Source organism: Canis lupus, chromosome 3 (assembly GCF_011100685.1).
Source record: "Canis lupus familiaris isolate Mischka breed German Shepherd chromosome 3, alternate assembly UU_Cfam_GSD_1.0, whole genome shotgun sequence".
In the NCBI taxonomy this organism is placed as follows: domain Eukaryota; kingdom Metazoa; phylum Chordata; class Mammalia; order Carnivora; family Canidae; genus Canis; species Canis lupus.
In genome coordinates, this window is record NC_049224.1 from 7765880 (window position 1) to 7783901 (window position 18022).

Consider the following 18022-nt stretch of genomic DNA (forward strand, 5'->3'; position numbering starts at 1 on the left):
TGGGATATTACATGGTCACCTTGAAATATCTCCCTCCTTCAAGAAGTCATACTGCCTCGGGATCCCTGGGTGGCGCAGTGGTTTGGCGCCTGCCTTTGGCCCAGGGCACGATCCTGGAGACCCGGGATCGAATCCCACATCGGGCTCCCGGTGCATGGAGCCTGCTTCTCCCTCTGCCTGTGTCTCTGCCTCTCTCTCTCTCTCTCTCTGTGACTATCATAAATAAATAAAAAAAAAAAAAAAAAAAAAAAAAGAAGTCATACTGCCTCAAACTCTCACCATAATTAATAAAGGGAAAATTTGTGGGTCGCATTGTAAAACAGAGTAACATAGTCAATGCAATCTATAATTATAGCTAAAAGCAATCCAATGAGCTGTCAAGAAGGGTTACACTGCAGAAATAATTTTCTACAAACAAGTATCATTTTCACTCTCAAAATAATACAAAGATAAATAACACAATCTTAAAAAGTGCAAAGGATTTGAGTAGAGATTTCTCCAAAGAGGATAAAGAAATAGCCAATAAGTGCGTGCGGGCACGCGCGCGCGCGCGCACACACACACACACACACACACACACACATTCAATATAAGTAGTCAACAGGAAAATGCAAAAGAAAGCCACGGTGAAATATCACTACACACCCACTAGGATGACTATCATCAAAAAGTCAAGAATGACCAGTCTTGGCAAGAATGTGGAGAAATCCAGAATGCTCATACAATGCTGATAGGAATGTAAGAGGACATAGCTACTTTGGAAAGCAGTCTGTTCATTCCCCAAAATGTTAAACACAGAGTGACCAGTTGACCCAGCAATTCCACTCCTAGGTACATACCTAAGACAAATGAAAACATAAGTCCACAAACAAAATGCTTGCGCACAAATTCTCTTGGCAGCATTATTTATCCAAAAAGTGAAAACAATGCAAATTCCCACCCACTGATGAACAGATAAACAAAATGTGCTAGGCCCTTACAATAAAAACATTTATTCATCAACTAAAAGGAATATAGTGCCTGATACAATTTGGATGAATCTTGAAAATATGTTGCCAAGTCAATGACACAAAACACAGAAGAGTAAATATTGCATAATTGCACTTACAAGAAATGTCCTCAATAGGAAGGCCATGGAGGCCCATAGATTAGTGGTGACATAGAGCTGAGAGGTTGGGGGAAATAGAGTGACTGCAATGGTTATAGAGTTTCTGGGGTGACAAAAATGATCTAAAATTAGATTGTGGTGATGACTGCACAACTCCATGAATATACGAAAGACCATTTATTTTTACGCTTTAAATAAACTTGCTAAAAAATGAATTATTTCCACATTGATGGATCATTTAAGTAAAATAATTTTTTTTAGTAAAATAATTTTTACCTGGGAGAGAAGACCTTTTATTAAACTCTCACACCTTTGATTATAGCAGTTTATGACTCTATCTAGTCAATCATGTAGCATGTATCCATGAGCACAAAGAGCTTAAACATCATCTCTCCCTTCCATCATACCCCTTAAAATTATGTGATTATCATTTACTTTCCTATCTTCAAATTTAGTCATTTTTCCTCAATCCTTATTCTAGACTTCTCAAATAGAGTAGGAATTAAACTGTTATTGTGGTGGTTATTTTTGTGCTGCCACGATAGAACTGTTAACCATTCTCTCCATCTTGAAAATCTTCTCTTGCTTTTATTTATCTTTTACTTCCATGTTCTCTAGGATCTACTTGCACCTTCTCTATGTTCTTCTTTGGCTCTTCTTTATTCTTCAAGATTTTGTCCTTAGTTTTCTTTATTTTTCTCCTTATACCTGTCCCTTTGTTTATAAATTCTAAATCAATTTCTCAGGCCCTTCTCATATCTCATTGTCAAAGTTACTTTTCCACCAGCTCAATGAATATTTTCAATGGTTATTTCGGTATATCAAAAAAAAAAAAAGACCTACATACATTTAGCCAAATTTTTTAAAGCCCCTACCACGTGCCAAAGATTATTAGGCATTGGAAATACCTAAATAAATAACAGCATGTAACGCCTTCCATTCATTTCCAGTTCTTGTTTCCAGAGTCATATTGCAGGCTTGTTTTAATTCTTATAATAATACTATCCTCGCTGATCTGCTTATCTTAATCTTTCCACATATTAAATGAATCTTCTAAAAACTACCGCATATCTATTTTCTGCTCATAAACTTTTAATGGATCTCTGTTGCTAAAATATCAAGTACAAATTCATCTTTAAACTCAAGATCCTTTACATACGGGCTACCTTTCCAACCTTACCCACCACACTGCTCCTACTCACCCACAACCTCTGCTCTAATTGCCTGAGTCACTAAGTTTTTGGCATGTCTTAAAACATTCTGCTCGTATACTTTTGCTCAGAAGACTTCTCCTTCACGGATCACTGACTGTTTGAGGTTATACTAGCTTTGGCAACAAAAATGATTAATGGCTTAAGATAAAGTCTCATTAGTCTCTCACGTGAACTATCCAGTGTGGATGTTCTTGGTTGGAGGGTAGGTTTGCCCCCATGTAATATTTCAAGATCTAAGCTTATTTGTTCTTGAAGGCATCTGCATCTGGTAGGTATATGGGAAAAGAATATGAAGGGTGGTCTGTTTTTATAGGCCAGGCCTGACAGTGACACACACCATTTCTGTCCATATTCCAATGGCCAGAACTCAATCACATTGCCTACCCAGTTGCAAGAGAGCCCAAGGAAAGCTGTCCAACTGTGATCCCAGACAGAAAAGGATTTGGGTTTGTGAACACCCAGCAGTCTACATCACCATGTATTCTTCATTACTTTACATTAAGGAGAATCTATTTATTCATCAAGGTCAGACAAAATTCCACTTCCTTTGGAAAGTCTTTCTTAACTACTCTGATGGGAGTGAGAATTCCCTTTTCTGAAGTTTCATAATACCTATTACCTTTTCATTTATTTTACACTTGCCACTACCATATTACAAAGTTATTTTTCTTTTTGATCGTGCATATATTTTCCCCAGTAATTCTAAGTTTCTTGAAAATATAATTTTAGGTCATCCATTTGTTCATTCACTATGTATTTATTGGAAAACTACTATAGATAAGACATCATATGTGATTACACAGAGTACAAAAATTGGTAAGAAGTTGTTTCTGGACATATATTGTCATTTTGGAATTCAATTCAGAAGGCATTCCCATGAGCAAGTCCTTTGAGCCCTTTAAGACTATGGAAAAGAATTATTCAAATGGTCAACCACACCAAGAGACTTTAATTTATCTTAAGGATGCTATTATGTAAGTGAAGGCTATATCACTTATTACTTTTTGCTTAACCTTCCTACATTGATTGGCCATTGCTTATTCAAGCACAGAAGACCTCCCATACTATTATAAACAGACTTAAACAAACCATAGTCATTGCTAAAAATATTCAAAGTCATGTTACCTCACCAACTGAGTCATACTTTAAGATTTAAAGTCTCTGAGGATACTTTAGGTAATGACAGCCTAATATTGCTGCATAATGCTCTGCAAGTCCATGAACATGAACCCAGCGCTAAGGTCTAAGAAAGAAGAAATGGAAAATGTTGCTATAGCCGATGTCAAAGAAATTGCTACCTAGTATTTCTTCTAGGATTTTTATGGTTCCAGATCTCACATTTAGGTACTTACTTCATTCTGAGTTTATTTTTGTATGTAGTGTAAGAAAGTGGTCCAGTTTCATTCTTTCACATGTAGCTGTCCAGTGCTCCCAACACCATTTGTTGAAGAGACTTTTTCCCACTGCTTATTACTTCTTCCTTTGTAAAAAATTAATTTCCCATAAAATTGTAGGTTAATTTTTGGGCTCTCTATTCTATTCTATTGATCTATGTGTCTATCTCTGTGCCAGTACTATACTGTTCTGATTACTGCAAGCTTTGTACTATTACTTGAAGTCTGGAATTGTGATACCTCCAGTCTTATTTTTATTTTTCAACATTACTTTGGCTATTTGGGGTCTCTGGTGGTTCCATACAAATTTTAGGGTTGCTTGTTCTAGCTCTGTAAAAAATGCTGTTGGTATTTTAATAGGAATTGCATTAAATGTGTAGATTGCTTTGGGTAATATAGACATTTTAACAATCTCTGTTCTTCTAATCCATGAGCATGGAATGTCTTTCTATTTCTTTGTGTCATTTTCAATTTCTTTATCAGTGTTTTATAGTTTTATTTGGTCAAGCTTATTCCCAGTTATTTTATTATTTATTATTTTGGTGTAACTTTAAATAGAATTGTTTCCTTAATTTCTCTTTCTGCTGCATCATTATTGGTGTATAGAAGTGCAGCATATTTCTGTACTTTGATTTTGTATCTTGCTATTTTACTAAATTCATTTATCACTTCTAGTAGCTTTCTGGGGGAATCTTTAAGTTTTTCTATATAGAGAAAAAATACTTCTTCCCTATCAGTTTGCCTTTTACTCCTTTTTCTTCTGGGCAAAAATATGAAATGGGAAAAAGATAGTCTCTTCAATAAATGGTGCTGGGAACACTGGACAACTACATAAAAAAGAAAAACTGGACCATTTTCTTATACCATATACAAAAATAAACTCAAACTGGATTAAAGACTTAAATGTGAGACTTGAAACCATTAAAGGCCTAGAAGAGAGCACAGGCAGTAATTTCTCTATCAGAGCAACATTTTTCTAGGTAGGTCTCCTGAGGCAAGGAAAATAAAAGCAAAAACAAACTATTGGGATTGCATCAAAATAAAAAGCTTCTGCACAGCAAAGGAAACAATCAACAAAACTAAAAGGAACCTACTGATGGGAGAAGATATTTGCAAATGACATATCTGATAAAGGGTTAGTATCCAAAATATATGAAGAACTGATACAACTCAACACCAAAAACAAATAATCCAATTTAAAAATAAGCAGAAGATATGAACAGACATTTTTCCAAAGAAGACATCCAGATGGCCAACGGACATATGAAAAGATGCTCAACCTCACTCATCACCAGGGAAATACAAATCAAAACTACCATGAGAGGTCACTTCACACCCGTCAAAATGGCTAAAATAAAAAACACAAGAAACAACAAGTGTTGATGAGGGCGTGGAGGAAAAAGGAACCCTCTTGTGCTGTTGGTGGGAATGCAAACTGGTGCAGTCGCCATGGAAAACAGTACGGAGGTGCCCCAAAAAGTTAGAAATAGAACTACCTTTTGACCCAGTAATCGCACAACTGGGTATTTACCCAAAGAATACAAAAACCCTAATATGAAGAGATATATGCACCCTTATGTGCACCATTACTTACAATAGCCAAGATATGGAAGCAGCACAAGTGTGCATTGATAGATGAATGGATAAAGAATATATATATATTCATATTCATATATATATATATATATATATGAAATGAAACATTATTCAGCCATAAAAAAGAATGAAATCTTGGCATTTGCAATAACATGATTGGAGATAAAGAGTGTAATGTTAAGTGGAATAAGTCAGTCAGAGAAAGATAAATACCATATGATTTTACTCATGTATGTAATTTTAAGAAACGAAAGCAAGTGAGCAAAGGAAGAAAAGAGACAGACACACCAAGAAACAGACTGTTAACTCTATAGAGAACAAGTGCTGGTTACCAGAGGGGAGGTATGTATGTGGGGGTTTGGGGTGGGGGGATGAGAGAAGCAGGTGATGGGGATTAAGGAGTGCACTTGTGATGAGTACTGCATAATGTACAGAATTGTTGATTCATTGTATTGTACACCTGAAATGAATATAATACTGCATGTTAATTATACTGGAATCAAAAACTAAAAAAGTTTTAAATAAGACTCATTAAAAGTCATTTTTTAAAAAGAGGAAATGGGCTTAAACTGATGTAAAAAAAAAGAAAAAAAAGGATTTAAACTACGACAGAAAGAATCTTGGTCCAATATAGGGGAGAGCTTATCTAAAACGAATTAACCTTGAAATGACTTATTACGCCTCTCTTACCCTTAGAGAATATTAGGTATGTTACAGTAAATGCAGATGCTAGGAAACCAGGAGATAAAATAAATAGCCTCTGGAGAGATCCTCCCCACCTTCTGAAGCCTAAATCCTAAGGCTTAGACTATTTTTGGTTTCCTTTCGGAGATGGCTCAGAAAGGAGCCTCCACAATCAAAGTGAAAGCAGCTCTTTATTTCTTTTTTTTTCTTTCCTGACTACTCCAAGATCTGTTTTTGCCACAACTTCATAAGTATTTCAATTACTTGTTCCCTCAACAATCCTGCGGAGAAGCACTGCCCCCACCCCCCTTTTTATGGATGAAGATATTGAGGTTAAGCGATTTTCTCAGGGTTACAAAGAGACCTAGCAGCAATGAAGGAATGAGAACTAGCAGTTGAACCTTCTGGAGGATGAATAGATTGAGTTTCTGAGCAGCCTGGCTATTATACTGCAAAGAGGCCATGCAGACGCCCGGCTGAATGTGCAAAGAAACCGCGTCGTCCGGGAAATGAAAAGGGAGGCTGCGAGGATAGCATTTTGCTTCTTATTAATGACAGAGGCAATTGTCTCAAGTTGGAAAGAGAGGCCCTTTAGAGACAGAGCCTTTTAGAGAGAGGACAAACGGCAGGGCCCTCAATTTGGGACCCCTCCTCAATGAGACCCTTGTTGTCCCTCCACTTACAGACAGTGCTGCAGAGGAAGCCGGCCTCCAGATGGGAGACGTGGTGCTGGCTGTCAATGGCACGGAGGTCACCAGCGTGGAGCATGCAGAAGCTGTGCACCTTGCCAGGAAAGGTAGGTGGGCCAGCCCCCAGCTCACAGCTCACCCGAAGTCTCAGAGAGCTTGGCTACACCGGGCATTCCAACACGGGAGGGCCCCTGCACCCTGGGTGCAAATGCACTTCTCCCCAGAAGCTCCCCTTAGCACCTTGCTTCTCATCAGCTCCTAGGAACTAAACCATGTCTCTGCCCCGCGTTCCTTCTGGATCCACAGCCAGCTACGTGGAGCCAGGAAATGGCCTCAAAAATGTGCTCTCTTACAGAAATGTGTCCCTAAACTCCTTGCCATGAAAAACTCAACGCAATGGCCTTCTCAGTACAAGAACCCTTTACTACGTCTCCTCCTTTCTTCCTCCTGTCCTCTCTCCCTGCCTTGCCTCTTGGTTCCTTCCTCTCTTCCTTTTCCTTTCCTTTTCCTTTCTTTCCATCGGTTTTGATGTTAAGAGCCTTGGGGGTTTTAATGTTAAAAGAGAGAGAGGAAGAAAGAAATCACAAATCTTCAGCTCCTACAGATGCTCCTCGGGCCACTGGAGGCCTGCCTTTAAAGCAAGCCTGCCCCAGATGGAGCCCGCAAGGGAACAATGATAACGCATGCCCCTGCCTACCCTTGAACCCACTTAGATTTTGTGGAAAGGTTAAAACTGCCTTCCTCTCTGTAGAACAAATTTCTGTCTTTGGCACCACGTGACAAATCCTTATCTCCCCGCCAGACTTCCAAATACACAACCGGTAAATGCTGTGTTCCATCAAGGGACTATTTGGTGAGGTGTCCTAATCCCGGCCTCCCAAAGGCTGCACACATATCTCCATGCTCCTGAAATGTATTCTTGGACTAATTGGGGTATAAAAATTCACACGTGCCCTAAGTGTACCTTGCTGAACACTAGGTCTTGCTTGTCCTTTCTCATGCTGCCATCACGCTGAGGGTTAGCACAGCGAGAGCCTTCTTGAGTGGAGACCGGGACAAGAAAATCACTAACATTTCTTGTCTCCTGATAAGTTATTCTGTACCTTTTTGATGTAGAATTTAGCTGAGGTTTTGGCTGCCCTGTAGGACTTGTCCTGTGCTGGGTGCACCGGAATCCAAGGACACTATCAGTGAGCATGTGCAGCAACTACCTCTAAGTGCTACCTACATATTTATCCTAGGAGCCGCAGAGATAAGAAATCGAGATAATGTGGTAGCGATTTTACCAATGAATTGGAAGCATCTCCTATAATAAGGAGATTTGACACCTTACTTCTGAATCTGGCTGTTCCTTAGGTTCCTTCTCACAAATAATTATTTTTCAAAAAAAAATTTTTTTAGTTAAATAAAACCTGATTTTAGGAATATTTCAACTCTTAGGTCTTCTTTTATTTTTGCCCAAGAAGCTTAACGTTCTTGGTAATATTGAACCATTCAGCCTCACTCTGTGAGTTAATGGAACGCAGAAAGCATCTCTAAAACTTAAACAGAGGACTTTTCGATTTCCCAAAGATGATAATCCTAGAGAAGAGCTAAACTCAGCACCCTCGCTCCTGCTAGGCCTGGCGGTTATTTGTAGGATGGCTCTGTCAGCTGTTATAACCGGGGTCACACCGTGCCTTGTTGGGCGGTTTGGCCTCCCTACCCCAAGAAGAGCCTGACCTGCAGGGAACCTCCCTGCATCTTTGCCAAACCCCCTCAAACACAGCAGTGGAGATGCCTCAGAAGCAGAAAGGTGGATGGTCGGTCTGAGACACTATGGTAAGGACAGTCAGAGACTTGTAGGGAAAACAAGTCCATTTCATACCTGTGTGTGTTCGGGAGATGGGAAGTGCGGCCAGTAGCAGAAGACAGCTCAACACCTCCTGCAGGGAATCGCTGAGGGACAGCTTCTTTTCTCCCCGGCGTGGTGCTGGGCAGCCAAGACCAAACCACTGAAGGCCAGGCAACTGGCAACACCTGTTCCTCATAGTCAGTGGGAAACAACCCAGCTGGATCAAGGACTTGATCACTTCTTCCTCAGGCTTAACCTCTACCACTCATTGATTATAACACAGCTCTTAATTGAGAAATAATAAAAACCAAAAAAGATGCAGATAAACAAAATAGAAAATAATAAAAAGAAAAGAGGAAAAATTTTAAATAATAAAATACTACCTTGAACAACTATGTAACAGTAAATGTGAAAACTAGGTAAGTAAAGACATTTTCCAAAAGTAATTAAGGTGCCAAAATTAGTGCAATAATAAATAGAAACTTGGCATAGACTGCAATAAAGATATTTGTAGAGCAAACAAAAAAGACCACCTGACTTTTCTCCCATTTCCACCCCTACTCCATCCTCCATTCATAAGCGCAAGATGCCAGTCACTTTTATGGATGAAGTGTTTCCAACTTTTAAGAGCAAATAATCCATATTCCAGAGTTTTTTCAGGACATAGGAAAAAGTGGTGCTTCTCAGCTCATTTTATGAGGCTACTATAATCTTGATTCCAGAACGAGATAGGTATAGTATGAAAAATAAAAAAAAAAATGTCCATTTTACATGTGTATAGATGCACAAAACTGAAGAAAAATTGTAGCTACTTGAATAAAACTGTTTATCAAAATTACATATAAGACATCATAATGAAGTAGGATTTATCCCTAAATAAGAATGGCTTTCTAAGAAAATATTTTGGTACAAATCATCACGTTAATGAATGAAAGAAAAAAAAATTGCATGACTTTTTCAATAGAAAAGTCAGTAATAAAGTTTAGTACAAGTATATGTATTTTAAATTCCATAAATAGTAGGAATAGAAGTTTCTTTTCATAACTTGATAAAGGTTATCTACCAAAAATCTTACCACAAAAAGTAAAAAGTATGTAAAGTATATACAATAACAACAAAACATTTAATAGAGAAACTTCAAGCAGATTTCTTTTGGGATTGAAAAGAATAATGGCAGTTTTAACAACTTCTGTTTACCATGATATCTAAGGTCCTGACTTATTCAATAACACGAGAAAGAAAAATAAAGGTCAATGGTCTTGGAAGGAAAGAGATAAAGCTGTTATTATTTGCAGATTATCTGATCATAACAAAATCAATAGACCAACGCTTAGAACTAATTAGAGCAACATCGACCAAATTGAGGTTTCCTTGTAAAAATCAGTAGTGTTCTTCTACACCAGTCATAACCAAAAAGAAAATAAAAGGAAACTAATATATGATTAATAATGGCAGCAAAACCACCAGGTAGGAAAGAATTAATCCAACCCAGAACACACAAGAGCTTCATAAAAAAAAATCTTTACGACTCAATCAAAGTACATAAAAGAAGACTTAAATAACTGAAGATATATAGTATCTTCATGGGTGGAAGAAGTTTATAAAGATCTCAATTCCCCCAAATTAATCTAAATACTCAATAATTTTTCAATAAAATTTTATTAAAAATGTTTGAGTAGCTCGTCAAACTTATCCTCAGATTTATGTGGAAGGATAACTGTCTACAAGTAGCTAGATCATTTATGAATGGGGCTCGCCACGACAAAGGAACGTTTCATACCAGATATTAAGGTATATTGTAAAACCATAATAATAAGTAATAAAAAGAGTGGCACTCACAGCAATAGACCAGTGGAATGGAGTGGATTAGAAAGCTCAGAAACACACTCAAATATTTATTAAAACTTGATGTAAGAAAAAGTAGCACCACGACGAGGAGGAGGCAAAATTTTTACTACACCATTTTTACAGAGAACCACAAATTGGATGGATTGACGTCCGTACGTTATGCTTCATATTTTATACCACATACAAAAGTGGACCTCAGATGTATTAAAGACCTCATTTTTTAAGTTATAAACATAATGTCAATACAGGAAACTAGGAGAATAACTTTGTTGGTGAGCAGAGAAACTCAGTGAACAACAGGATGACACTTTAGATCCACCAGACTGGGGGGCAGCAGGGTGGGGGGTGGATAGGAATCTGATTATCGCCAGCTTTGGTGAGGATATGAGGAAATGAGAATCCCCATGTACTCTTGCTGTGCTATTGGATCTCAGAGAGCAGTCTGGCAACGTCTAGTAAAGCGCCTATAAATCCTTTGTCCTGACAATTGCTCTTCTGCAGATAGAAGCCCAAAGAAACTGCTGAGATGACATACACAAGGACGTTCATCGCAGTGTTCTGTGTGACAGAATTGTCAGAGGCAGTCAGAGAGACCATCACCAGGGCAGTGGGTAAACAAGCCAACAACGGATGCATACTCCACACTTCTGTGCCTCGCTTTGAAACAACATACAAGATGTACATTTAGCCAGCAACATGGGTAGAGCCTAAAAGACATGGTTTAGAGTAAAAAAGAGAGAGACAGACAGAGACAGAAATAGAATGAGATCTTAGCATAATACCATTTATGTGGAATAAAAAGACAAACACAAAGGAGTGTATCCGAGGCCCTTATATCAAACATGTTCTGTGCGTGCCCCGTTGTGGGGAGCAGACCGTGTGCGGGGAATTAGGAATAGAGGCAGGAAATAAAGTGAAACAAAACAAAAGGGGTCTGTGCTCCAAGCACAACTGCATGCAACGACCTGAGTGTGACGATGGGCTCGGCCGTCTGCAGCCAGGTTCATGAACAACGGGCGAAGGGCCTCCTACAGGGCACCCACCCACACACGGTTTCAGCTCCACGCACGCTCTACGATTTATAGGCAGTAATGGTGAAGGGAGGCCAAAACAAAAAACAAAACAGGACTGCTGAGAGGCAGTGGGGCTGTGAGAATATATGTGACCATGAAACTAAAAAAAAAAAAAAAAAAAAAAAAAAAAGAAGAGAAAGGGAAAGAAATGAGGGGAATAATTTAATTTTTATGTAGTGCTTTCCACATTCAATTTTAGCAAGCATGTAAATTGGTCAGGGTATTTCTGGGATGTGTAGAATTTGAAACAAGCCGTTGGGAGGAAGCGGGTGGCGGGGAGGTTCTCTTTAGGAGAGAAGTCACCAACTTGTTGAAGAAAGCAATAATCACCAAGCAACAAATGGAGCCTCTTGTTAAATCCATAGAATACATAGAGGTGTTGAAAAACATAGCCAAAAAAGAAAAAAAAAAGAAAAATATAGCCAAGCAGAGTCTAACAAGAATAACAAGTAAACACGAGGTTGTTCAAAAACCTAAGTGTTTCTGCTTGCCTCTTGTACCTGTTTGCACAAACTTCTTAAAAGTCTTCTTTTTTTTTTTTTTTTACTGCTATTTCTGTACAGTTTCATTCTTAGGTATTTTAAACTTTGGTAAAAATCTTGTGACAGTGCAGGTTGCTACTTTGCTAATTTAGATGTATAAACATCCAATCACTTCCCTTAAAACATTAAATCTGAAATCTAGCTTTCTGTCAAACTCAGACTCACCCAAGAAACTCTTAAATATGAAGTTCCTGGCGGTGGCCTGCACCTCTGATATTTGAAGGAGCGCTCCCCGGTGATTCCCTCGCAGCAAGCCCAGCCTGAGTGCTGAGCTCAGCATCTCGGAGGCATGGCCAAGAGGTGATAGCTGGAGGATTCCAAGTCTATTTTGGGGGCAGCTTTTATCCTGTCTCCCTAGACTAGCATTAGAAAGGGGATCTACCGTATGCTGCAAGCTCAAGTTCTCAGTGATCCTATTGAAATAACAGTCCTGTGCAACAACAACAACATCAAATAATATATTAATATCGGGATCCCTGGGTGGCGCAGCAGTTTGGCGCCTGCCTTTGGCCCAGGGCGCGATCCCGGAGATCCGGAATCGAATCCCACGTCCGGCTCCCAGTGCATGGAGCCTGCTTCTCCCTCTGCCTGTGTCTCTGCCTCTCTCTCTCTATCATAAATAAATAAAAAATTAAAAAAAATAATAATATATTAATATCCATGACATTGCAGACCATGGAATAACACAAAATTAAAATAATCAAATAATAATCCTCTTCAAGAATACGAACCACACACTCCTGTACAAATTACCTCAATTTTGCTGCTGGGAAAACCAAGATTTAAGAAAGTGTTCGGGATCACAATGGGAAGTAACACTAGCTCCATGGGAGTCCCTGTTTGGTGAAGTCCCTCATCCCCCGTCCTCCCCCACCCCCAACCCAACTCGTTGAGCTCTTGCAGGGCCAGTTACTTGCAGGCTAAAATAGGAGATTTAATCATGGAAGGAAAATGCTGCAAAGAAAGAGGAAAGGAAAACAATGAAGCTCAATCAACCTGGGAGCCCTTTGGGCCTGTGGGGCTCCTTTGTTGTCACCAAGAGCAGCTGGACTCAAAGCCCAGTGCAGGAGTCTGGGACCTGGGCAGCTGACCAGGGGCCGGCCCCCCACGCAGCCTCAGGGGCCGCACACGTCTTGCACATTTTTCCTCGGCGCCTGTGAGGGTGGTGGAGTTTGTCTGACAGCAGAGGTGCGACTCTGACACAGTATAAGATTGGTGGCATAATAAGAAGACAGTGATCCAGAGAGAAAGTGTGAATTAGAAAGAGAAATCGTTTTGCTCTCTCCTGTAGCTGTAAATAACCTGGCCCACAACTCCCAACTTCCCAAACTCCAGGCCAAAGTGCCAAGGGAAGAAGAGTTTGCTGGAGGGGGGCTTGTCCGGTCAAGGACGACGTCATCTCCAAAGAACTGTATTTGCTAGACGTGGATTTTTCAACCTTGTTCATCACGGCAAACGGTGCTCTGGACTCTCCCTGCAGGCCATTGGGTCTTCCCCCTTCCCAAAACGCCAGCAAGATTTCTGGGCAGCCCAGCAGAGAGAGGCAACGGCTGGGTGTTTCCCTTCTCCAAGGTGGGGAGACACTCAGAGACATAAGTAAGGGGGGGGGCAAGCTAATCATCTTGTTGTTGCAAACTATTGTGGTTGAGAAAGAAAGCAGAGTGGGGAAACTGGATCGTAGTCAAGGGAGGGAAGGGAAGCGTAGTGGTCGGTGACCAGGACCGGGCTGGTGAGCAGAGCCTCTTGGCAACTGAGAGATGCCTGGCCACTTGGTCCTGAAATTATGGTCCAACATCCAGAGAGAACTTGCAGCAAACATGGGCTCTCAGGACTCAGCCCAGACCTACTGACTGAAGGCAGCAATTTCATAAATGCACCAGGTGATTTGCATCTACATTTGTTTGAGAAGCACCAAATTAGGAACTTTCCATGTTCTTCGATCCCAGTAAATTGATAAGTAGTAAAACCAAAAGGGTTTGCTTGTACTTTGTCAATAGTCCTTTTAACACACACACACACACACACACACACACACACTTCAATGACTATATAAATAATCTAATTTGGAAATAATATAAAAAATAATAATCTAAAGTCTATCATACCCAGGGGCTCATAGCCCCTCAAAGAATATAAACCCCCCATCGCACAGCAGCTGCTTGGAAATCGGCAACTCCCTGTCTATCAGGATCATGTCCTAACTCTGAATGTGAAAGACTTTCCTTTAATATGATGACGCCGTGCTGCAGCAGGACCATCTGTATCCCCGCCCCAGAGAGAATTTTCTGGTGAACCAAGTTATGTTTACGGCCAGCTGAAACTCAAGCTTCCCCTGATCAGTATCAGAGAAACCCATATGCAGTCTGTGTAAGCAAGAGGAAAATGACCTCAGGGGGCAGCCCGCTGCAGCAGTACATAAATAAATTGGCAGATGTGTCAACTATGCATATGAGTCCACAGTGCAGTTCTTCGGGGACTAAAGTCCAAAGACAAAGACGTTTGTGGGTTGCCGGTCAATCTGGAGCATTTCTTCTAATTTCTCTGGATGTGTTTTTGACAGGAGCTTAAGGGCAGTTCAATAAATTAAAATGTATTTACATGGCAATGAAGAATTATCTTGACACACAGAGTTATTTAATTACCAAGGTGCATTGCGTGCTGCTAAAGTTAAGACTGTGTCAGCCTTTCTGGGACAAATCTTTATTTTCAGGGCCATGTGGCTCAGCCAGGAATGATCCCCTGGGTTGGAGCTTGTCATTTATATAAGAGGAGTCTCCTCACTGACCCCCATTTCCATAGACAGCTCTAAACAGATCGGTAATCTCAATGTCAGACATCATGATGAAGTCAGCGCTGCTAAGGCCAAATGTCCCCCTTCAGGGATGTGGCCTCCCTCCCAGAGGAATTGTAAATGAAGTCATACCCCATTTGCAGTCTTCAAAGCATGTCAGGGTTGCTGTCTGTCTGAGTGACATTCAGAGAATTTTCTTGAGGTATCAAGAGGTAGGCGTATGATGAAAGTCTGTTTCCATGCTGGCAGCATCAAAGCACGATTGGTAACTGGTGACCTCATATTATTAGGGACAGGGACAGTTCCCCCCACAGCTATGCACCATAGTGATCATAGAGGAAAGGTGGCACCTCTGAGGTCTAGGCCCCAAGGAAGTCACTCTGAGAAAGAGGACAGGTACCTGGAAGCTCAGGGTCAAACCCTCAGCACGAAGTTGGATAGGAAAGAAAGAGAGGGTGCAAACCTTTCTGCCTCAGCTTTCCTAGAATTTGTCTACTTCTGAATTCCTAATAAATTTTGATCAGAAATAATACGGGCAGCCCATCTATTAGCATGGTTTAGATCCTCCCTTTAGCTAACCCAAGTCAAGGAGGCTAATTATCTTGAAGGAACATGAGATAGCAAAGCCAAACACCACCCACCTTCCTTCGTCAGATGTAAATCAAAGTATGTTAAAGATTTAGCTTGACATCATGACAGACAGTGAGAACGAACAGACATGAGTCCTCCCGCCTGAGAAGCTCACAAGACCAAATGGTTGAATATGAAAGGAAGAGCCAGGAACCTTGGCTCCCACATCCAGGTCAGCCCCATCTGAGTTATGGGTCAAAGAGGTCACATTACCTCCCCAGTTTTCATTTTCCTCATCCACACGAGGGACTGAATCCCTGAGGAACTCTCCCTCATTCGTTCCACCTGTAGGATTCTATTTCGTGCTTTCCATTTGCGTGAACAATAACCCCCTTTCCACCCGTTCCTTCTGAAAAGCCACAGCCTCTCCCAGTTGATGGTAAGATTTTCAGCCACGGAACTATCCCAAATTCGTTTCTGTAGGTCCGGACATCTTGACCCTCGTGGTGGGATCTGACATCAGTCGCTGTCCCAATACTCCTTGGCCCACCTGCCGCGGCTACCTCCATAAGAGGACTCACTCGGGCTTTGTGAAGGGTTGGAGGAAGAGGTGGTTTGTGCTGAAGCATGACGGCTGCCTCCACTATTACAGACACAAGAAGGTAAACTGGGGGTAAGAATAAGAAACCTTGGGAACTGCCATCAGCCCGTTCCCGAAGTCTTGTCTTACGAGGTACTATGTTGTAGGAGTCTGGACACAGTGTTCTCTCCTGTGACTTTTAAAGTACTTTTCCTTCTTCAGAGGTACAGAGAATTGTAATTTATTTTCTCTGCTGCTGCATAAATCAAGGCTGGCATAAGTTTCTATCTCGTTTATTCCTATTTTCAGATCCTCTGTGAAAATTTCCTTATCAAAGCCAAGAAAATAAGAACCAAACTGCATACCTAGTACCCTAGAGAAATCAAAGTAGGCGAAGGCAAAGTGCAGCTAACATCTCGCTGGACCGCAGTGCCTGAGCACTGTTCCCTAGGTTACGGGGATTGATGTTAGCAAGGCTTCTGAAGCCTCCGAGAAGCTGCCTGGAGTACCTTGTTTCATTTCCCAGATTTCATTAAAGCAGCAATTTCTAACTCTAGGAGAAGGTTGGAATATTTAGAGGAGTATGCAGATCCAATCCTCCTCCCAGATGTTTCTCATCCAGCAGGCCTGGGATGGGGCCTGGGCCCATGGAGCTGGGGAAGGCACCTTGAGGGATTCCGGGGTGCACTTCAGACTGCTAACCCAGGGGTCACGTCCTGTCTGTGGAAGTGTTTTCCTAGCCCTGTGCAATATGGCGTTTAATTTCCGTAACCAGATGCAAACATCATAAAATCCAGAGATTTCCCACAGAAATCCTGATTTCCAACTTCTCTTGAAAAAAATCCCTAGCAAACAAGTTGATGGGAGCTGAATAGCAACTCCCTCCTCTAGGAGCGTGGAAGCTGTCCGGTTCAAGAGAGCGTTCACTCCTTCCCACTGTCTTCTGCTCTTTTGGCTTCACTCTGAACCACAGGTGCAACCTACCTCTAATAATGTAAAAAAACAGGAATTTTGGTTGTTTCCCTTATATAGGACACGAGCTCTTTCTGCCTTTATTTTACATTGCCCTAGTATCTTAAGGTCAAGCTGCTGCTTTTTTTCTTTTTGTATTTTATATATATGTATGTATAAGAGTATATATATACTCTTTATACATTTAAATATAATATATATATATTTAAAACCTTATTCCTTTCTGGATAGAGGAAAGGAATTTATCAATAAAGAGATCAGTACCTTTTTTTTTTTTTTTTTTTTCAAAAAATGAGGCATAATGTTGCCTATTGTAGCATGGCCAAGAATCTTCTTTCCCTAGACTGTGAATCACTTATTTGTGACAATCACGAAGAGGTGTCTGTCTTTTGTAGGAATGTGAGCCTCTGCCACTTTGAAAAAACTTTGTCTCCCTCCAGTGCAGGAAAATAGGATTCTCTGTAAGCAGGGATGAGAAATGATGGTCCGGCCTTGTTCTCTCTGTTCTGACTGTGAAAGTGAAACAGACCAGAAGCTTCTAACCTGGGTATGCTTCAGAAGCCCCTGAAGGATTTTCCAAAGTACATGCAAAAACCGTCTCTTTCCCCCATACCCCCTAAAGGGGTCCTGGAAACCGTATGGTCTTTTTTAAGCTTTTTCAAGGTAATTCTCATGGAACTGAGAATTTCCATGGCTAGTCCCATGGCAAAGTGTGTTCCCATCTAGAGTCAAAGGGCAAAAATAAAAACAATAATGCAAGCTTACCAGTTTATCTTTGATGGGATAGTCCTTTATCCTGAGAAGGTGTCCTTTCCACCTCTCAGTGATAATTTTTGTTTCCTCTCGTGAAATAGTGACAAAACAATGCTAGTTTTTCTCTCATGGCTTCTCTCAGCAAAACAAATACATAAAGCGACTTATGTCAGGTACCCTATATTTTAAGGTTCCTGGTTCTTGAAATTCAGAATGGCTCCTGGATCCAGGGCTTTACGTCTGGATTTGCCAGGTGGCAGTCTCGGGACTGGTGCTGCCTGCAGATGTTATGTTTGGCTTGCACAGTGTTTTTATAAATTTTTTAATTAAATGCATTCAGGTGAAGCATGTGCTGTCCAATTTGCCATAATCCC

General features: G+C 40.6%; 1 protein-coding gene across 1 annotated transcript in view; it reads left to right on the forward strand.

Moving 5' to 3' along the window:
- Window positions 1-18022, forward strand: part of LOC102151511 — a 98409-nt gene that overhangs the window by 31832 nt on the left and 48555 nt on the right. The window contains exons 5-6 of the mRNA XM_038532177.1: window positions 6682-6792; window positions 15827-16005. Of these exons, the coding sequence (XP_038388105.1) occupies window positions 6682-6792; window positions 15827-16005 (290 nt within the window). The remainder of the gene's footprint in view (window positions 1-6681; window positions 6793-15826; window positions 16006-18022) is intronic.